The 23,707-nt window shown below is 37.2% G+C and overlaps 1 protein-coding gene across 1 annotated transcript in view; it reads right to left on the reverse strand.

Annotated features, from left to right (window-relative positions):
• LOC121421033 overlaps positions 1 to 23,707 on the reverse strand; it is a 35,405-nt gene that overhangs the window by 2,317 nt on the left and 9,381 nt on the right. The window contains exons 2-7 of the mRNA XM_041615631.1: positions 13,758 to 14,206; positions 12,803 to 12,911; positions 11,993 to 12,205; positions 8,667 to 8,758; positions 7,842 to 8,054; positions 5,949 to 6,204 (exon numbers count right to left, since the gene is read on the reverse strand). Of these exons, the coding sequence (XP_041471565.1) occupies positions 5,949 to 6,204; positions 7,842 to 8,054; positions 8,667 to 8,758; positions 11,993 to 12,205; positions 12,803 to 12,911; positions 13,758 to 14,206 (1,332 nt within the window). The remainder of the gene's footprint in view (positions 1 to 5,948; positions 6,205 to 7,841; positions 8,055 to 8,666; positions 8,759 to 11,992; positions 12,206 to 12,802; positions 12,912 to 13,757; positions 14,207 to 23,707) is intronic.

The raw sequence follows: 23,707 nt of genomic DNA on the forward strand, positions 1-23,707 counted from the left end.
GTGTGTGTGTGTGTGTATATATATATATATAATAATAATAATAGTAGATGCTTATATAGCTCATAACATTCTACAGAATATCTATGCGCTTTACAAAAGAGGTAATTAAGTCTAATACAGGTATACTTAGAATAAAATACATAAATACTAAATGAAAGATTAACAAAACATTACAACATACCTATCCTAAACCAAATAATCTAACATGAGAACAAATATGTTTTTAAAGATTTAAGATATATATGTATATATATATATATATATATATATATATATATACTAAAACCCAAAATGGAAATTAAGCGTTTTAACGGTAAAACCTAAAACTCTACAATTGCAAATTGTGCTGCAAGTTAAGATGGCCGACATTCACCATATTCTACGGGATATACTAATTTTCATTTTTTACAAATTTGACTTGAGTCAAATATCGAGCTTCACCTGCTATGCCTGCACGTGCACAGAGCCAATGCAATGTTGTACAGCAGAAAGCCAAGAAAGTGGGATGCGGTCAAGATCCCGCAAGCGCAGTATGGCAGTGAGTCCAAACTTCGCGCGTGTCCAAACTTCGCGGACGGTCATTATCTCAAAAACTAGCCAATATCCTTAAAATCTGACATCATCAATGTGAAAAGCGACCTACAATTACCCTTCGCTGAAAGTTTCTTTAGGATTAGTCCAGTATTCATGAAAATATAGGCAAAAGATCGGCAAATTTGTCACCGTTAGCGCCCGTTTTGAAGAAAGCAACAAGCATCACGATATCACCATTTTACAAGCAGAAATCATAAAAAATGTGAGTTAAATTTGGTACTAACCTATTCCATAGCATTTTGCCATCAATTTTATATAAATATTTCACTTTTTGAGCTTGAGTTTTTGTTTAAATCTCCACAAAAGCTTTGGTGCGCGAAGTTAGGTCACACTTTTTCTGAACGGTTTTCAAGCACAGCCCGCATTCGCCGATCGGAATAGAATTTTGAGATCGCGATACTGGCGAAACCCCGTGACCTACTTTACATTTTCGTCCATGATTTTATAGTTTACGATCTTGTCGTCAATGTGGTAACTATTTCTTGAATTGGTTTTGTATAAATTATGAATAATTTGTGGACAAAATTAAGCCTGATGAATATTTTTGAAAAGTGCGCGAAGTTTGGACACCCCATCATACAGTTCTAGCGCATGAATTGGCATTCTTCTTTGGGCTACTTATCTCCATGATTTCGATGTTTTCGTGTAAATAAGCTCTCCAATATCTGTCGGAGTTCCATCGGCCTTATTCCGGCCAGACCTCTCTCATTTTCCCTAACTATATTTTCATTATCAATATCAGTCAACCAATAAATTTGCTGAAAACTGAATAGATCTATTTCCTTTCTCAAATTCGATCACGTAATTAATGAACCGGTGCGTCATAAGCGCATATTGTCAGAAAATGTGTTTATTTTTTCATCAATTTCTTCAATATATAATATTTACAGAACCTTTTGACAAAACATATAAGGCACAGCCAAATACTTCAATCATATCAATCCAATCACATTATTTATTCATTTTTTGTCAAGTGGGTCACATTTTCAATGAAGTTTCCCGACAAGTTAATCGTTAAGTTTGCATCGCATAATGAATGAAAAGGTGTGATAAGGAGAGGGGAATCGGTGGGGAAAATGAGGTAATCCCTAGTTTATTGTCCTCTTGCCTTTCATAAGGTTATTTATTGCAACGTTTGGATGACATATCGATGAAAAAAAAGCAATGTGGGAAAGCACGACTTAATCCAAATTAATCTAATGGACCGATTTGATCTTCATGCAGTTATACCAATACTAAAAAGATCGATAATGCGAAGCGCAGAATCAAAAGGGGGAAATTGTGCGCACAAACGTTGGAAGCGTTTTACGAAACATGGTTGCAAAGAAGTTATTTTTTCAGTCAACTTTCCTAGATTTTGAATGGCAGAGAAGCTCACATGCCTGACGGTTCTTTTTTTTTTTGGGGGGGGGGTATTTTTAGATCAAACTTTTCTTCAGGAAGAACTTCCCATTTGAAAATCCTGCTAATACTCCACGACTTGTGAACTGGCCGGTTCACTGGATGCAATAAGGGTATGATGAAAAGGTCAAATGTAACAGAGGAAAACAATATAACTCAGCAGCAATCAATGCCCCAATGTTCTTCTATCCCACGCATGCATGAATATCGGGGAAAAATTGCCTTAAAACCCAAGGAAAACCACCATTGTTCACACATCGTCTGTGAATTCCACGTGCAACATTTTCCCACGGATAGGACTATAAACAAGACTGTAAACACGGCAGGCGAGTGTTTTGGGGGTTTTAAAGGGGGCAAAGTCATTTCATTGATACGAGTTCGTGAATAAAGTCACATTGTTGTAGTATTGTATCGTCATGAAAGATGGCACACAAATCAAGCTTATCCATGCGCACTCAACCAAATTGGCAACCCTAGATCCGTCGCTATTTTAGAAGAAAAAAAAAGAGTATTCCGATATTTACGTCCTCTTATCGTGCTAATTAAATACTAGTAATTCAGATCAAAGGGAATTGAGACCTTTCTTTCGGTTAATGGAATATATATATATATATATATACACCATATTATGATTCCGAACTGAATATGTTTCATTTTTTATTGTATATATCTATATCTGCATATGAACTTGTACTTGTCTTTTTAATCAGATGTGGAAATAAAATATACATATATATATAGAGAGAGAGAGAGTTTTATACAGTGGTGATAAAGAGTTAGTAACACTCCCAGAAAATTAATAAATCTAAAAGTGTTAAAATTCTGCCATCTTTTAGATATTTGATTTTGAAGCCAGGTGATCAAAAATTACATTCAATAAAATAGTAGTTTATTTTATCTGGGTTCGCAGGACATTGTTATGTTGTTATCTACGTTCACTCAGCAGTGAAGGAGTGCATTTTTCTGATTAGATCCACTAACTTTTTAGCACAACTCTATATGTCTTTTTATTTATCAATTAAATAATCTATTTGTTTATTTGAATAGCTTAATTGCAAACGGGACTAGATCCATGTTTCATCAAATTAAATTTGTGTGTGTGTCTCAATGTATAGACTTTCAGTAGCTCAATATTTAGATGATACCAAAGAAAAGGTAAATTTCCTATAGAAAAAGAACAAAGATGTCAAAATCACGTTTTATTAAAAAGGGGTTAAATCCATTTTAGTTTGTTTGCAAAAGGGGTTTGATCCACAAAATATTTTTTCGGGGAAAATAATTTTTTTTTAAAATGAAGTCAGGTAAAATTCGTTGATACCAAATTATTATGTTCACGAGGTAGTTTCGTATAAGAACATTACAATATGGGAGAATTAAAGAAAAAAAAACGTGATTTTTATCGGAATGGTCCAAAGTGGATCTAACCCCTTTTGCAACTAAACTCTTCATTTACAGCTGTCCATCGGTTTCGATAACTGAGACAATCAGTGCGTGTTTTGGTTCAAGAAAAGGTCGATTATTTTTCTTAGCGTGACTCCACATGCAGGAAAACTTTACTGGAGCTGTATAAAACTAGGGTTACACCGGAACCGAATCAACTGCGACTTCATCCGAATACACGTATTCGGGTGGTTTCGGGAGCATTCTGTTCTCCCTCCGCAAATGCGAGTAAATTCGGGAGGTATTCGGGAACGTTCGAATCCACCGAAACCATCCGAATCAGGCCGTATTCGGGCAGAATCGTTCGGGAGAGTTCGGTTTTAATGAAACCCTGGCTTTGTTTACTAACAGTCAGTGCACGTACTCGATCTGGGGAGCGTTTCATCAACATTTTTGTCCGACAAGTTGTTAGATCTGACAACTTTCCCCGATTCTGATTGGCTGAGAGGTCCTGTTGCTATGGTAATTGTCGGATAAAACAGGACTTGTCGGATAAAATCCTTTCATGAAACGCTCCCCTGGTTTCCAACATTGTGATGCTTATGATGTATTATGTTTGTTGCAAAATAGCGTAAATAAAACTGAAAATAACATGGAGAAAGCTAGACCACTAAAAATCAGTCACAACCAAATTAAATCTTGAACAAGAAAAGGAGTTGCATAATTTTTGCTACTATTTTGACATTCTATTCAAGGGATATCCAGAGCAGAATGGATTTGCTTTGTCTTTGTTTTACAAGAAAGAGTATGCGCGGTTTGTAAATTTCGTTTAACAGATTCTGAAAGTTCGCTGTATTACAATTTGCATGAACAGCTCTGAAAGTTTTGTGTCCCTTTCTAATTGTCTTTTTTTAATAAATTCCCAGGGACTGTCACCCCATTTTGTGGAAAGGCCAAAAACCTATTGTACAGAGACTTATAAAGACCATGCAAAATAAAAAAAAGATATCATTTTAAAATGGGATATTACATAGTTCGTCTAATGATAGAAAGAATGTTAACAGAAATTATGATTAAAGAAATCTTAAAAATGGCAACGCTATGTAAACCTTAAAATTACTGTTTTTCAATGCACATTTGAAATATAAAAAACTATCAAAATACTTTTCACCAAAATCTTGTGCGTATTCAGCACACTCATCCTCAACGCGATTTGTTTACAACTGAGAATGTTAACTACGAATTCGACCTCAGCTACATGAATCCAACCTCACCACCCCTTCCCAACAAAATAAAATTATCGGAAAAAAATGTGCATCCACATAATTGCGTCTGCCATGCGGAAAACGAGCAGAAAAAAAAACAGCAAAAATAGTTGTGTATAATTTACATGATTTATGTTTCATTTTCGTGATTATCTATTCTTCTTCTAATCGCACCGACAAATGACATTGATTCCCCGTGCTTGGGCTTAACAATGGGAAGTCCTTGGCGGTTTTTAGACCAGTTCGCTGGCCCCAAATATCAAATCAACAGCGTGAAACCACAACAGTAATCACGGTTGGGCTGTTCAGCCGTGGGCAATTATTCTCACTTTTTTGGTATAAATCGGGCGTGATTTTAATGCTGTGTTCCTCGTACAGATTTATTCACTATGCCAAGTTCTGACTGTTATTTGTGACATTTACACCACCCTTGCATTTGTCATGTTCGTGCGATCAAAACCCAGGTTATGGGCATGATAAGGGGGGGGGGGGGTAGCAGACATTCGTATTCACTGGATTTACATGAAGTTGGCCTTCTTCTCAGATAGTCTTGTACACTCTAAATTCCAAGGATTTAATATAAATCCAGATCGGCTGCGAATAATGACCAACCGAATTGTGAATTTATATTAAATCTCAAGGATTAATTTTTAAATCTCAAAAGATATCAATTCAATTTTTTTTTAGATTTATATTCAAATCAACAGGGTTCAAATGTAAATTTAATATTCGGCTGGTCACTTTGATTCATAGCCGATCTGGATTTACTTTTAAATCCTTGGAATTTAGAGTGTACCACATGAGCTTCAAACATTTGGCCTAACTGCCGTTTGGTGTACACTAACTCGGATTTATACCCACCTTTCCATCACACTGCATAATTCTCTTTTAGGGCAATTCCACGATGGTCGAATTTATGCATCGTTTAAGGTTCACTTTTGAGTGGCCAACATATCTAGTGGAGCAATTTTGAGGGATAGTAGTGGAGCAAATTTCTGCAAGGGTATTCGATTAATCGCGTGAGCATCAATTGACTTGATTATAAGAACGACCAGTGCGCTTGATATCATGCATGAAATAAAAAATGACTTCTGTGTATATCCCATCTTGATTTTGGTCAGTGTTTCAGTGTTTCAGTGTTTCAATCATTCCGCGTACTACAGGTAAAATTCCTGGATATAAACTACACACTAGATTGGCTCATATGTAAGTAGCAATATCTCACATTTATTTCAATCTAGCCAACAGACAGACTTTGAGTAGTTTTTAATATTTGTATACCGATTTGGTAATTAAATTTCAACTCACTTTGTTTTGGAAAGCGTGGTTTTCGTGGCCTGCCCCGCTTTCTCTTGATGGGTTGCGTCGGGAATTGGACCTCTTCTTTCATCGCACAGAGCTTGCCCGCCTCATCATCCGAATCGATATCCAACTTGAAATCCTTGTCCATGAACGGTCCCAAGTTATCCGGTCCCATGCCATCCGGTCCCAACGCATCCGCTCCGAATATCCCACCGCTGGCGTTCATATCCGGTTGCGTCTGGTGGAATGGCGGTTCTGGACACTGTGTGAAGAAAAGGTCAAGTACGCGTATGAGCAGACGAAGGGAAACGGTGCCCATGAGGCCACTTGAGAATAAACCGTGCAAAGTTCCGCATGGGAAACGACTTTTTGACATTGAACCTCGCTCAGTAAGCAACTACCGCAGTGCAACATTCAATGACACTAAAGAATCGAATGTATTCGTTTGTCTCGAATTTGCACATTAGCTAACTATAAACCATAGAAAATGACCATCTTTCGTGGCGCAGCACTGATAGTTTACTTCCGTAAACATGGATTAGAATGAGGAAATATGAAATCATATATCGGGAAGTCAGGTGGAATAATTGATGACAAATAGGTGATATTAATGAGTAGCTTCATTTTGAAATCCGTCCTTGGAATCCTGTTTGATAAATTTTCTTCATTTCATTTCCATCCATGGCAGAAGAGAACGATCGTTAACCAATATCTTACTGAATGAATTTTTTGACACGTCATCATTTAGAATCATTACAGTTTGTTAAACTGTTAAAATCTATATCATGACCGCCACGTTGACCTTTTGCAGAGGAGCCAAATAAGCTCTACAAATATCACTTTAAAACGATTTTGATCTTCTCTCCCACGAAAGAGAGTGATATAGGTCCCGTGTCTTCCCACCCCTTTCCACTCATCCACTCCAAAACAAATTAATATCTTTAGATCGATTCTTTTTTGGCATGTATTTTCTATTGACATAAACATGGCTCCATTTTTTGAAACAGTTTTACACTTGTCGCCGTTTGACAGTTCATTGGAACTTCATTACTGCTTCCATCTAAGTTTAATGATTATTTCAAATAATGTTTATCATTAAAAATTTCGATTTCAATTCAATTCAATTCAATCTTTATTTCGCAAAATAGGATAAAAATACAAAGAAACATCAAATAATGTGATTAGATAATAAAATACATTGCGTGGCTTTCCATGAAGGTTATCAGAAACCTGTAAGGCTGGATCGCCATGTCTTCCCGTGTAAAACAAGCGTAAAACTATTTCAAAAAATGGAGCCAAATCAATTTACTTTAAAATGTAATATGGCTTCCTTTCCTAACAAGCCAGAAAAACGAAGGAATATAACGATTTTGATACATGACTCTAATGTATAAGTAATATCATAACATGGGTTCGGAAAATTATGTTTATAGGAATGTTAAAATCAACATACCATGATTTCTACGGAATCAGATTGTTGATTTTGCCATATTCTATTATGTGTATCCTATGCACTTATATCGTAAATTGCGTATAGTGTTTTCTCATATTCTGAGCTTCTAAATGGATATTATGTTCTGTACTCTACTGCTGTAACGAAAAAAACAACGTATTATTCCACGACTTTCAACCAATCAAATCGCTCAGAATCCGAAACCTTGGCGAAAAGCATGTTCTATGCCCTTATCTTCTGCGACGTGATCGGATAGACATACTATAATTGCATGACGTTCAACCAATCAGATTGCACATATTATGAGACCCATGTGAATAGCATATTTTATGGCCTTACTTTCAGCAGCGTGATCGAATAGACATATACTACAATTGCATGACTTTCAACCAATCAGATTGCTCATATTATGAGAATTATGTGAATAGCATATACTATGGCCTTACCTTCAGTGGTGTGATGGGATAGTGATTCTGATAGTCCGATAAGCATGGGTCGGGAAAGGGGAATGCGGTGATCTCGGGCTTGATGTGAGGAACGATCACGTTCCTGAAGGCGTCCTCGTTGTTGACTTGGACATCGTAGTCGGAATGAGGAGGGGTCAGGGTCGCGGATGGGTTCTTGACCTCATGTGCATGGCTGATGGGGTCATTTTGGTTCTGAGTGGTGTGGATAACATAAAAATACCAATGCATGACCTTCAGACAATGGTAACGACTATGGTAAAATAATAATAATAATAATTAATGCTCAATAGCCATTCAAGATTAAGGATTTGGTGGGATCTATAAATTGAGGGCAATAGTAATTTCTATACAATGTAGTTAATCAAAATTAAGGATATGATGTAAAGTAATCATTGGACATGTTGGCGGGCAATGGTAACTTCTATACAACGCAACCAATTAAAACCAATCATGATAATAGTATCATTTATATGGCGGTTATCATTGAAGGGCACGTGTGACTTCTATATAACGCAGCCGATAGAGCCAAGTATATAATGGAAGATATCACTGGAGGGCAATAGCAACTTCTATACAATGTAACCAATCAAAATCATGTTTATAGTAGAAGAAGATATTGCAGGAGGGCAATGGTAATTTCTATACAATGCAACCAATCAAAACCAATGATATGATGGAAGTAATCATTGGAGAGCAATGGTATTTTCTATACAATGTAGCCAACAGAAATCAAGGATATGATATAAGTAATTAATGGAGGGCAATATTAACTTCTATGCAACGAGGCCCTGGCTCTATACTAACCATGACGTCAAGTAATTGTTCAAGGTACGTTTGCTTGGACCGCTCCAGATCCAGGAGATGCCTTTGGATGTCATAACCACGAGGTGACATACCTGCAAACAAAACAAATGGAATACCTATACTTAAACTGTACAGTCAAGTCATATTTGAATAACTCTTAAGAATATTATGCATTTTTTTACGAGAGAAATTGTCCTTAACCTGTTAACCCCGCACTATTAGTAATTATAACAATTATAACATGGACACTTTAATGTACCGGTATCCATATTGAGACGATGCCTGATATCCTTTTTAAGAATAACGCATGATACTATACATGTTTATCATCACAGAGAAGTGTGGACTAAACTTATCAAGTGTGATCTATTTTGAAGATTTTCCTTTTTTAACTTAAAAAAATTAATGGAATAAGTTACTCTTTGAGATATCAGGCCTAAAAGGAACCATATACTGCAATCGAGTCCGTAAACTCGTCAAGCTATACAAGAGGGAATCGGAGGGATTTTACCACCTGAACTCGTGAATACATTAATACCTTGCCTTGTGACGACATAATGAAATATTTAACTCATTGGCGCGGATTTCTTTTTTTTACGTCTTGAATCAAATTTATTATATTCGAACCGGGCCTTGGCAGGGTGATCATGGCGGATATCCAAATGTCTGACCGCTTTGAATATCCTCGTTGTGTATTTTCAACACGGATGCACTCCACAAACTTGGCAACACATTTAACACACCTTCCGTCACCATCTTAAAGGGAGAGTTCACCCTACAACGATGACTTGGTTTTAATAAAATAAGAAATATATTGATGAAGGTCTGATGGAAATCCATCAAAGAAAAAGATAGATAGCAGTTTTTAAAGTCTTAATGATTTGTAATGTCATGTGGGAGCAGATCTTCAAGTTCATAATGTATATCAAAATCATATTCCATAAATTTCCGGTTTGTAATTGAACATTATGAACAGTGGCGTACCTAGGAATTTCCACGGGGGGGTGGCAAAACCGGCCGAAAAAGTTTGACAAGCCCCCCCCCCAAAAAAAAAAGTCTTCAATTGTACCAGACAAAAAATTTGACAAGCAAAAAAAAAATGAAGTAGGTATTTAAGTTTGTCAGGGGGGGGGCAAAATAGGTTTTCAAGCTCGTCAGGGGGGGGGGCAGGGATATGGCATTTGCATGGGTTGTGACTCATCAGGGGGGCAGACTGTCCCTTCTGCCCCCCCCCCCGTAGGTACGCTAGTGATTATGAATGATTTTTTTTTTCTTACAAAATGGGGTGTGGATTGGTGTGTCTAAATGATATCTCCCCACACAAATAAAATCTAATTCCCTTTTTTTTTACAAAATTACATTTTCGGGAATTGGTATCACAAGACACATCGAGGGGACTGCTCGTATGTGACTTCACAAAGTCACAACTTTATAAAGTACAGACTTCATTACTCTTTGACGAATTATCATCACCCCGTGAACATCATTCTTTTTTTCATTTTTCTGCTTTTATCAAAGCCAACTTATCGTCAGGGTGAACTTTTCCTTGAAAATTCGTCTAAACTTTTGACAAAGATTTGATCGTACAAAGATAGGGCGTTAATAATGTTTGCATGCACGAGGTACATCCGACATAGCTCTAGTGGTTAGTACCCGTCATTAGCTAAAGACTTGTTATTTCTGCGAATAGGGCCCATACCACTTTAAAATGACCATTAAATCACTTGCTATGGACGAATAAAAAAAAACATTTGCCTGAAAGTCATTTCAGGGTCATATTGCTGGAATTTCGTAATTTTCGTCTTGGCTTCTGAGCTTGGTTACCCAGTTGTGTGCGGCGTGCACATTTAAAAATCCATAAGGTTGCGCGCATCATGTGCGCGCCGGAATTCAGGCGGGCGTGAGTGTAATGGCAAGTAACACTCAACATATTTGTAAAATACATCCAGGAATCAGGACTTAAGTTCAATTCAATCCAATTATTTTTTTTTCTCTTTCAATCTTTTTACATTGACAATGGTAGTTCAATAAACATAATTGCAAAATATAACATTTAAATCATTTTTATAATACAATAAACTATGATAACGAAAGAGACGGAGACCAACTAAAAAGCAGAGCTTGTAGGCTGAAGGCCCCCTTTCATAAGTACATTATATGAATAAAAAAATAAGATAAGAAAAGAATTAACAATTTATATATAATTTATATATATATATATAATGAAAAAAAATTAGAAAAATAATATGTTCATGACATTCGAAGACACTTTGCCTTTAAAGATCGTGTTCTTAGATTTTCCTTACCAAAAAAGGGCTTGGAGGATTTCCGGATTTAAAGGGAGAGTGGATGGCAAAGACAAACCACTGAATTTCGAAAAGATCCTAGAAAGGTCGTTTACTTTGTGCCGTCATTGTCTATTAGTCATGAGAGACATTGAGTTTTTATCGAGTTCTATGATGGATTACCTGTGGAACAGTTTCAGAATGGGAAAGGTTGAACAATTCGAATCGCCTTCCTTCTTTGTGACACACCGAATGTATGAAGCCACCCCCCCCCCCCTTTTTTTTATTCAAGCTAAATTTTGTTACAAGTTTTTACCGAAACCATCCTTATAGGTCATACCCTTTGACTGTCATTTTGAATATTGAATGTTAAAATCATGTTCTCGAATACTTCACACCTCACCTCCCCATCCCCGTGGGGGGGTTGTCTGCTTTGCAAACCCTTCACTCGAGTAAAGGGTCTGATTTGCAGCCTAATTATGCATTGTGTACTGAAGACCCCCTCGCTCAGCAACTTTTTTATGTACTAGTCTTTGCGAGGAGACACACTTGTTGATCAAAAATTCCATCAGGATCTGTACCTGAAGACTGGGGGGGGGGGTTCCGGTCTATGATAGGCCGTTTATGCCATAAGCCGTCATTCATTCACTCACTCGAGTGAGTGAATGATTTGTACGTATTTTACGATCACTCACTCGGGAGAGTGAGTGATTTAACAGTTTTATCCAATCAGAAAGCTAAAATCCTCATTGATACCCCCTCACTGACATAGTTGTTCATCCATTCGAGTAGATGTACAACTACTCGAGTGAATGTGTTCGACCACTCGAATGGATGTACAACCACTCGAGTGAACGAACAACCATTCGTGTAAATCTACAAACACTTCAGTGACGGGGTCTCGATATCAATCAATTACTCTCCCGAGTGAGTGAAGGTAAAATATGTACAAATCATTCACTCACTCGAGTGAGTGATTGCATGATGGTTTATGGCATGAACGGCCCGTCATAGCGGTCTGCTCAAGACTTTGTCACTCACCTTCCAGCCAAAGCTTCAGGCACTCGTGAGCCTTGGCGCTAAACTCGCCGAAGTACTGCTTCAAGTCCGTTTCTGAGTAGTGGGCTAGTGTCTCGCCTGTGATTGGGTACTTTTCAAACGCGTCCGTGACGTCCTGCGCAGTGGTTGGGTTGTTCTTGCGCATGAACCACGTGGCCCATTTCGTCACTTCCGTCGAGGTCCACTTCCACGGATCTAAACGGGACAGGTCAAGGTGACGTCACATTAGTTACAATAATGAGGCAACGAGCACATAGCCACGATAATAAACATATAAATCAGAAATGTGCGAGTATTATACGGTACTTAAAGGTAAATGCCAGTTGTGGCAACGATATCAAAATGAGTTCGTACAGAAATGACAACCACGGTGTCTGTTTCTATGAATAAAAAATATGTGCCAAAGGATTCTGGAAGAAATTGTGTAATTGCTGAGAAAGTAGCAAATGAGCACATGATTCGGGTCAAGCGTCGGGCCGACATTTTAAAGCAATACTAATAACTGTCCAACGTGCGCTTATCTGTGTTGGTGATCTTCAGTGTGAACATTTTTTTAGCGTAGATTTCAAGATTTCACAAAGTTCAGTTTATGTAACTGTACCAGATCTAGATCCTCGATGATATACTGACTATTAAGCCTGGTTTTACAGACTTTCTCATGAAATCAGTGTTTACTGCAACTACCTTCATTTATCTTTAATAGTCTGCGAGCACGGTCTCAAATTCGAAACACTAATTATACCATGTCAAGAATGAAATATCAAAGCTGTTCATTATCGCTTTGGACTTTACCTATAGGCAACTCATAGAGATGACACGTTTCGATCTTTTCCTTGTGCAACTGTTGAGTCTGTTCTCTCTCCATCATTTTGTGTATCACCCAGTCTAGCGTCTGTACGTCCTACAGAAAAAAAAGATGTTATCATATTTAAAGTAAGATATCATGGATCATATTCAAAGGACTGCATAAAACTAATCAATTTTATTGATTGAATTTATTTGTCCGGTATGACCCTTGCTGGAAAGAACACAGTGTGCTCCCATAGAGGACTATGTGAAAATGCTATTCACACTGTTAAAATGCTCAAACTCAACAGTGTGATGGTATTTTCACACTGTGGAGACCTGACAGTGTGACTGTTCACAGCGTGTTCACACGGTCGACTATGTGAATATGTAATTCACGCTCCTGAAACGTTCATGTTTACCAGTGTGAATGTGATTTCACATTGTGTTCCGCACTGTGAACACACTGTAACACTCACTGTGGGACAGTGTGTTGTTTCCAGTATGGACTTTTCAGTAAGGAATATATAACCTAAAATCTCAATACCTTGACAGGATAGCCCATATTAGCAGGGATGTTTTTTTTTGCAAATGGGGTCCGTACCGAAGAAACTACGGGCAAAGTTTCATTGGTTGAACTGAAAACAAGCTGGGTTTGATCGTTTTGAGTTGAGTTTCATTGCACTTCTCTGTGTAACCGGCCACTGATCAAATGAAAGTCTCGTGCCCAGTCACACAGTCGAAACCGTTTCCATACGAACCGATGATATACAATTCGAAATAACGTAATAACTTTGATCGGTCATGAGTCGGTTTCGTTGGTGCAACCGAAGCCTTAACAATGCCGAGTCCCTGTAATTTCTTGCTCAGGGAGTGACTAATCTTTTGTTCTTGTTGTTGGCCTTTTTATGGTAAGTGAAATTCACTGACAGATGTTATAGAAATTAGTCAATCAACTTACAGCTCCAATAGGAGTGGTCAGTGTGGTGTAGTCTTTATTGCAGCTATCGTCCGAATAATCTGACAGATCGCTTGAAAGTGAGGGCGTGACCGATGAGGGCGACAAGTCCATCACGTGACCTTCAATGGCTTCCATGATTGGACCGTGTTGGCGAACCGACGTCGAGTGCGCTTGGGGCGGATTCTGCTGGTGCTGGTGGTGTTGCTGATAGAGCGCGGCGCTAAGAGCAACCTGCAAGTTCTGAGGAAGAACGGAACGTTGCCGTACCGGAGGCGGCTGCAGCACGTACTGCTGAGAGCTTGACGATGTCTCTGCGAAGAGTGGGGCGTGCGGCGGATTGGTGTACTTGGCCTGGTTATGAGACCTTGCCGGTTGGTCAAGGGTGTGGCGATTGTGGCAGTTCTGTTGGCTCAGCCTGCTCTGTCGCGCTCTCACAGCGCAGCTGTAATCTGTAGATGGAACAAAACAAGGGAAAGAGAGTATGAAACCGCAATCAAATAAATACGTTTAAATCAGCAATGATGTCATTAGTATCCAAATTAATAGGCCCTATTTATGTTTCTGGTTTTTTTTTTATAACCATGATAACCCATCAACTTCCGCTTACAGCATCGTGAAGCTCCATGCTTAAAGTGGTACGAAATGCCTTGATGTAACCCGCAAACGTTGGATAGGCCACTACTTTACCGATTGAAGTGTCGACAGAGTCTAGTGGTTATGCCATCGGAATGTGAGTCATCAGGTATAGGGTTCGAGTCCAGACCTTAACTAGGCTTCCCTCGCACCTTGCTTAGTATATCAAAAGCAACCGGAGGCGGGGGAATTATGAGGCGTATTTCACGAGTGAAATCATCTCCGACAATCAGCTGCATAAATTTCAGTAGCTTTAAACGATTGCTAGAGAAACAACGATCAACTGTTAAATGAAAAAAAAATCTCCTCAGACATGTCCTCTATTTTTAAATCACATATTCGTCCGCCTTGTTTGTTAGCTTTGCTATGGTGAATATTTGATTGCTTTATAACTCGACTGATATCGTGTAAACATGGTTAATGAAATGGTTTGAGGTTATCACTTGGTAAATTCACTTTGATCGATTAGTCACACAGTGACGTTTATTGCGATTTTAATTCAATTATTGCTCAATATGAAACTTCTGTTCATATCATAAAAATAAATCGATTGGATTGATTATTAACTATTCTATAAAAAAGGACCAACGGATGCCCTTGTCTTCCCTCCACAGCAAAAACTGTGGTGTTAACCGGTGTACATAGAGGACCACACCAGTTATTTTACACCGGTGTTAAATTGGTGGTGTTAGTTTTACACCTATAGGTGTTATTACAACACCATTCGTTGTTACATTTACACTTTTTGGTGTTACGTATAATCTCTAGGGTGTAATTTTAACACCTCAGGGTGTGGTCCTCGATTAACAACAATTAGTGTCAGTTTTAACACCGCAGTTTTTACAGTGTCGCATTGACAAATATTCCCCCCTTACAACAATTATCATTCCATTATACACAGGGGCGATGCAAGGGTATTTTTATGGGGGTGGGGCAACCTGATGCGCGGCATTAAAATGACGTCATTCATTTCCCAACGGAACACACTAAGAAATGTTTGAACCCTAATGAAGCACTTGTGCCAACCTTTAGGGGTGTACTCTTGCACCCTAAGTGGCAAAAGGTCAGAAAATCATTAAATGCACCAAGAAATGCTCGCTTGCACCCTAATAGGTGCATATATGAACTTGTTAAGGTGCATAGTACTTGACATTAAAAAGGGTTCTTCAAATTTGACCCTTTATCACATTGCTCATTTTCGCACCCTATTTAGGGTACTTAACATAGCTAAATGCACCCTCAAATGAGCATAATGACACTCATTAGCACCACTTTGGGTGCAGCTATTGTACCAACCCGGAGGGTTCAAATTTGATCCCCTATTTCTTAGTGTGAAGGGGGCATTTATTATTCTTACATAGTTTCATGGCCCATTATTTGCAGTACTTTTTATTATCTTTATTTATATATTTACTCATGTATTTATCCATTTGTTTATTTATTTCCTACTCTTTGGTAGGATGGCCCTCTTCAGCCACATGGTGATCTTCCGGGGGTCCATTGTTCTTCGTTTTATTTTTTCTTCTGTATTTCCTCCCCCACCAGGCACGGCTCCTGATTGTTCAGATATCATACATTGTCTTTATAGTAATCATTATTTCCAATATCAACCAATAGTCCTTACGTGTTACAATAGTTCTGGCAATAATACATCGAAACTGTGCTTAACGATTAAAAGTTTTTTTTTTAACGAACATGGTGAAGGACATTATATGCACATTAATAGGTTTCTGTTTCATCTCGACTTTACAATTTTGTTTCACTATTCTCCAGTATCCAGCATTCAAATAAAATTATCGGTTGATGTATTAAAACCACAAATGTTCAAAGAATAGCCGACGTGGCCCCATATACATTTTAACAAATGAGTTGAATAGATCAATCTCGCACCTATTCGTTTCACGTCGCGAGTTTGGGAAGGGAAATTTTATTTTTGTGATTTTCACCTATGTTCATCATATCATATATGAAACAACTATTCGAACGAAATGCAAAAAAAAAACAAAGCTGACATCTTACTAAGAAAACAAATACTAATATTATTGAATATGCATATACATTTTCCAAAAGCGAGATTTATCAAAATAAGACACTTATTATCCTTACATGTTAAGCTTAGCTCTGCAACAGGAGGCGGCAGATAGATTTCGTGATACTAAAGTAAATCGAATACACGTAGACCTATAATAACATGACGATACTTTCCCATGCCTATACGGTTACACATCGTAATTCCGAAGGTTATTTATTCCAGAGATTCGTAATTCCGAAACACGTAAATTGCCTATACCTTGATGTTCGTTAATCCGAAAACGAAAAAGGGTTCGTTAATCCAAACATTAATTTTGTGGCGTAATTCCGAAGGTTCGTCAGTCCGAAAACGAAATGAACAACGAACCTCATTTCGTTTTCGGATAAACGAACCTTCGGAACAACAAACCTTATTTCGTTTTCGGAATTCAATATCCGAACCTTCGGAATAACGAAGCTTCGGAATTACGAATGTATACGGCCTATACAGTACCTTGACATCTTCACTTGTATCCCTATACCATTTGTACGTGTAATTTTCCAATAAACTGATGATGAATGGGCATAAAACATCAGGGTCATAACCACATCACAATTTACCTCATCTAGCTATGCGGTTTCCTCTTTTATTATATTAGCGGTTTGATGGTTAGTATTTTTTGTTTGAAAATACATTGATGGTTACTGTTTTTTATTTGAAAATACATTGCTGCCTTGTTTAAAAAAGTGTTCATATAGATGCTTCTTTATACGCTATGTAAGGTGTCATCGTGCATTTCTAAATATAAACACAGAAAATGCAAGAAAAGGGCAAATGCACGAACAGGTATTGTGATACTGCATATCCCATATTAAGCCAGGCAATCTATTCATTTTCCGTACACAAGCAATCTTATGATATCGTTTTCTATTTGTATTCTTTGTTGTGTTTTTCTGAAGGGAAGGCTAGGTTAACATGAACAACTCTATTCATGTTTTCGACACAGCCCTTTCCATGTCCTCTTTAGCATTTCATGTTGTTAAAAATAACTCTCTATGGGGGCAAAAAATACAAGTGGAACACAGAAATAATCAGACTAAGAATTTTGGGGATAGCTGTCCTGACATTGGTATTAAAGATGACAATCAATCATTTTTTTTCTGCTATTGTTGTGGTTAACATTTTATATTTTTGTGGTTATTCTACCCTTTTCAACAAAAAATCGGTAGAAACGGGTTGTTAATCATGATCGTAGGTGTTAATGTCCCATATCAATACCATTGCTTAAAACATTCCTCTTCGGGATACGAAAGAATTAACCCCCCCCCCCCTTCCACCACTCATCTATTGAATGTGAAAATATTGTGCACTTTTGTATTGAAATAATGATCAATGCGAATGAAATATTACAGCATCCCTCCTCTCACCCCCCCCCCCCCCTCTTCCCGGTCTTTGAGGCATGCTTGCACACGTGATATAAATAACGATGATGATAATTATAATAATAATGATGATAATAATAGCAATAATGATGATAATAATATCATTAATGATAATAAGAGTAATAACAGTAATATTAAACTCTAAAAAATGAAGTGCTAATTCAGCTCTTAAAGAGCGTGTATAGTGACTGCACTTCAGAGTGCTGATTTGTCTAGTTCAAATTTGAACGAGAAAAAACAGCACTCCGAAGTGCAGTCACTATACACGCTCTTTAAGAGCTTAATTAGCACTTCATTTTTTAGAGTGTAATAATAATATTATTTGTAATGATGATAATAATATATGAAAATAATAACAATATAATAAACATCATTATCGTCATAAAAAATGACAATTGATAAAACTGATAACAGTGATAATGATAATAATAATTTTGTATTGTTTATGTGCTTGAGACACAAGCGCTTACAAATTCATCATTACCTCGGCCATCGAATTCAATCAGACATTCCCGCACGAAACATCCTCCACCCGTCGATGGAGTATTTCAGCCAGTCAAGCCTACATTGTACAGCGCAATCTTCCATTGATCTTTTGTCGAGTTTGTGTTTAATACTAAAATATAAAGTCCTTCACCTTTTAATGGCTCCAAGACTTTAGAACAGGGTTGACTCTCAAATGTGTAAAGTGATCTATGCTCTAATCAATTCTCTTACAAGTAAGATATTGTTTACATACGAGCAAAACATGCCCAAGGACAGAATGAGGATGTGATATCATCATCTCACTATCACCTTATTAGTCTTATCATGCTTATTGAAATGATGTATGTATTTATGATGGGCATGCAATTGTTTTACCGAAATGATGAAATTGTATTCTAGAATACTAGCTTTCATTCATCTTTTTTTTAACTCGCAGTGTGCTTATTTAACTGTACCCTTATAATAGCAGGACCCACTTGGAGAACAGTTTTCGAAACTAATATGGCTACGCTGTGTAAATGTGCCGTTTTTATCCATTTTTTTATCCATTCAATCATTTATTTATTCATTTATATATTCATTCTATTCACAATCATTTTAAACTGAAGCACCCGTAAACAATTAATCATGAATTTGGAACATTAGACAGTCTTGATATAGAGCTTTTTTCAAATGAATTAGAAATTCGTAATTGTATTGAGGCAATGAAAGACAAATGTAAAATAAAATGCTTTGACGAAGGAACATGGAAAATATCTAGACTTAAAACAAAATATTACGTTTTTAACAGTACAGGATAGCACACTGTCATATCATTATGAAACATGAATGTGTATTCTTGGCTGAAGTTAATTATACATGTTTTTAAATCAAATAGAGTAAAATTCATCCACCAAAAGGCTGATATGAAATTATTATTCAGCCCATTGCATAAGAATCACGTAGACAACACTGTTTCACTCAAATAATAATCATAGAAAAATAATAACTCTGTTATTCCTTGCGCGATTTTGATGGAATTTTCAGTTTATTATTTGTTTGATTTTTCCTTATCTCTTCAAATCATACTGATTTCAGCCTGGAATGCCCCTTTAAAAATGAAGAAACATAACATACGAAAAACAAGATCGAATCGGCGAATGATGAACGCTGAAGAAACATTTAAAAAAAAGATGCAATGTCAAACATTTATTCATGTCGCGACAGGACATGCCTAAGGGTTGCCTAAGTGGGTATTGTTTACTCAATAACTATATATAAATATAACCGATCAAAGTGCACCTATTTCGCTTATTTGATCTTTCCACGTGTACATGGTGTATACAACGAACACTTTTAAAAAGACAAATTTGTTTCCTCGTTTTGCCATGGGTCAATGAACAACTTTAGGGAATTTCCCATAGAAGTCCGAGAAAAGAACCGAAGATTTGGGAAAAAGGTTTTGATATAACCCCTCATAATGGTCATTTATATCTTTCAAATCTGTTGTCATGCTTCTAGAATGTATACACATTTAGGTGATGATGGTAGAGTACCCCCCCCCCCCTTCATTCATTCTCTCTCCCCCTCTCTTCTCTCTCGCCTGTTCTACGCAAGAAAATTGGGGGGGGGGCGTGATTTGAAATTCGGTGTTCAATTAACAATTGCATATCGCCGATCGTCACTATAGACAGATATGCCTATCTATAACTAGTTATGACGTAGATTTTCATAAATATTGATCACGTATATCAAGTAAATCAAATGATTGCACTATGTTAATCTAAATGGAATAAATAATTTAGGGTATACCCCTTATGATAACATTAATACATTAACAATGGAAGATAAGCTATACTATTCACGGCTTGAACCGTGAACTATTGATAGGGGCGGTGTTATGGTACTTGAAGGACATAAGACTACCTAAGAGTGACCCCATTTTTATTCGCTTATTTGAATAATAGGGGCACTATACACAAACACATGTTGTTTGATTTCATTTTTGTTTGTAGATAAACAACGCTATTTACTACATGGACCTTACAATATCTGATTAAACAGTTTAAACAAGTTTATAAAATCTAAAATAAAGATATTTTCAATACTTATTTTTTTTTAATCAATTAGGCTTGGATATTTAAACTGTTATATCGTACGGTTCATATAATGCAGAATTGCATAAATCAAACAACAGGAAACAACGTTTTTACTTGCATAACTTCTATAGTCCCCGTTTTGAGCATGGTGGCTCAGTGGTAGAGCGCCCGCCTCATGAACAGGAGGTCGTGGGCTCGATCCCCGGCCGAGTCATACCAAAGACTTATAAATATGGGACCTTCTGCCTTCTAGCTTGGCGCTCAGCATTCAGACTGGAGAAGGGTAAACATAACAGATTATGTTATGCAGGGCCCGCTGGAAGAGCAGTCTTATGATTGAAGTGACTACCCTGGGTAAATAAGAGGTTATTATTATTATTTATTATTCTTTCCTCTATATTTTCCCATTTTTCCCCTCTTTCCCCCATTTCTATCATTTTCTTTTTTCCTTAGGAAAGCACATAGGGTACGGAGCCGGAACAGGGTTCAAAGCACTACCTGAATATACTGCATGTCACAATAACATATCGCGCACATTAACAAAAAATATGAAAAACATTTGGAGCTCGCGCATTGGCTCTTACAAGAATGAACAAAGCATCGTTGGAGATTATTGTCGCTATATGGTTCAGCAAATCTGTTTTTTGGGGGGAGTTTAACTGTATAAATCAAAGTCGAGTTCTTAAACGCATTTTTAGACCCGTTCCACCATTGGTTTTACTCCGCTGATACCGTGATATGCCGATGAATAGATAGATTGATAGATAAATTTGGAATGTCTTGATCACATTTGTAAAAACAAATATTGAGCTCATCTTGTTTTATCAAGCTTTATCAAGACTAATCAAGTACTAAATGTTTACCTATTTAAAAAGAAAGGACATTGTTATGTTCACCTTTCTAGAAATAAAAACATGTGAGAACTACTGCTAGCATAGCATTTCAATTCTTCTTAACTGAAACAGTAAACATTATTTTTAGTAATAAAAAAAACGGGTCAAAAATAAGAGAAAAAAATTGGCGTTTGTTGGTCTGCTGGGCAAACCCTTCATTCGAGTAAAGGGTCTTTAATTGTAGCCTACTACTCATGCCTTGTGTATTGAAGGCCCTCTCGCTTAGGTATCGAAACAGCAAGTTTTGTATGTGCTTATACATGTAGTCTTCGCGTGGAGGCACACTTTTTGATCAAAGTTCCAATCAGGGTCTGTACCTGCAGACTATTATTTCTGTATAATCCACTTTAATCCACAGGATTTTGATATATCGCCTTTTCCTGTTGGTTACAAAGCGCTGCGCGCACATCATGCCATGTTTAGGCCACTAAAACAATAATTTAACAAAAATTCGACCTTCATGACTTTGAAAATTTGAATTAGATGTCTGTGTAAATGCGTTAATTCTCTAAATCAAAATCAAAATTTCTACTCGCTTATTATGGAGTGATCGTTGTTGGTGTGTGTGTAAAGGATAGCCATAGCATTTTAATGAATATCCTGTCATTGGCATATAAATGACCCTAAATATTATCCTACTTTCATACCTGGAGGAAAGACCCACTTATAACACTCATACCAGCACAGTGTACTCTTTCACATATAATTCATCCACTGGAAAGCTCCGATCGAGTGTTAAAAGCTACGAAAATACTTTAATTTGATTGGACGAGAGAACATTTGTAACTACACGTTTTATGAAATGCTACCGATCTTGGTCTCGATAGGCTAATACAGTCCGCGTTTCCATGTTTATGAGATTTTTTTTCTCTCTCTCTCTCTTTTCTTTTTATTTTATTTATATCATCACAATGTCAGGTCACTACACTTTCAGAATTTGTTTTAACCAACTAAGTTGGTTAATTAACCAACGAATGGTCGGTTTATATTTCAGCCGACTCCGTGGTTGGTTAAAACGAATTCTTTGAGTATATTATTTTCAATTCTTTTCTGTTTTTTTTACGTGGTGACGTACAAAGTTGAAACTTTCTTTGTGCTTGGAAACAATGTCTCGCGCTGCGTCTCACACTGTGTACAGAGTGTATTCACAGTGTGTTCATGGTGCGTTCATAGTGCGATCATAGCGCGATCATAGTGCGTTCATAGTGCGTTCAAAGTGTGGTACAAAGCGCGCTCACATTGTGTTCATGGTATTTCCGCTGTGCGTTCAACATAGTGTCGGAAGGTCGGATGCAGTGTGTTCACAGTGCGTCCACACCTGTTCGAAATGCGTTCACATTGTGTAACGCAGTGTACATTAGGGAACACAAAGTGAAATCTTCGTCATATCATTAAAACGCGTATATTTAACAATGTGAATCAGAGTGTTCTATGTGAACAAAGAGTAACAACTCACACTGGACTGTCCATAATGTAAGAGATTGATAACCATTGTGGGGTAAAAAATGTAGTTTGAAAAGGTAATAATTATCTCCCTAAGCTACCATGCGCAATTCTACCATTTTTCTACTTTATTTTTCAATATTCTACTATGTCTACCCCTGTTCCTTATGATCCTTCTCATAAACTGATAGTCAATATGCAACGAACAGCAGACTAGTTAAGCAGGGCTGTTTTCCAACGGGCAAGTTACGGCCAAAGATCATGCGGTGACCACGATGACATTTCGCGATGGTTGTAAAATGTCTCGTAAATATTCGGCCTTTTCCGTCTAAAGCTATGAGGCTCCCGAGTCTAATTTGTAATAGACCTGCATTTGGCACAAGCTTTAATTTGACCGAGGACTAGGTACATCTCATAAGACTTGCTTGTGTGCATCATGTTGGATGAATATCCGTCATTGTCCGTTAACAGTAAGAAAGGTTAGAAAAAAAAAACTTAACTTCTTGATGCTATTGATTCAATATTAAAGTAAATAGGCATGATTTTAAACATTTCTGACCGAGTTACTCGTTTCACCATTTGAACTTTAAATGATACAAAAGGAGTGCAAATATTGGCTTAACTATAGAATGGGGTATGTGAGCTCTCATTAAAATACTTTGTTTTTATGAATACGATAAGGCACCAAATAAATCAAATATTGACTGCTTCTAACATTTTTCGTGGTCCCTTGTAGTATTTCAATCGGTTTACTTCCAATTCGTCTAATTCCAATTCGTCCAATTGCCAACTCGTCTACTATCATTCGGTCTACCATCATTTCGTCCACTATGGTCTGATTGCCAATTCGTCCACTCATCATTTCGTCTAATAATCAGTTGGTCCAATAGCCATTTAGTACATGTATCTGGTCTAATTGGACTTAGTGTTAATTGTGCAAAATGAATGAAAACGAAATGGATAT

Source organism: Lytechinus variegatus, chromosome 9, assembly GCF_018143015.1.
Source record: "Lytechinus variegatus isolate NC3 chromosome 9, Lvar_3.0, whole genome shotgun sequence".
Taxonomy (NCBI): domain Eukaryota; kingdom Metazoa; phylum Echinodermata; class Echinoidea; order Temnopleuroida; family Toxopneustidae; genus Lytechinus; species Lytechinus variegatus.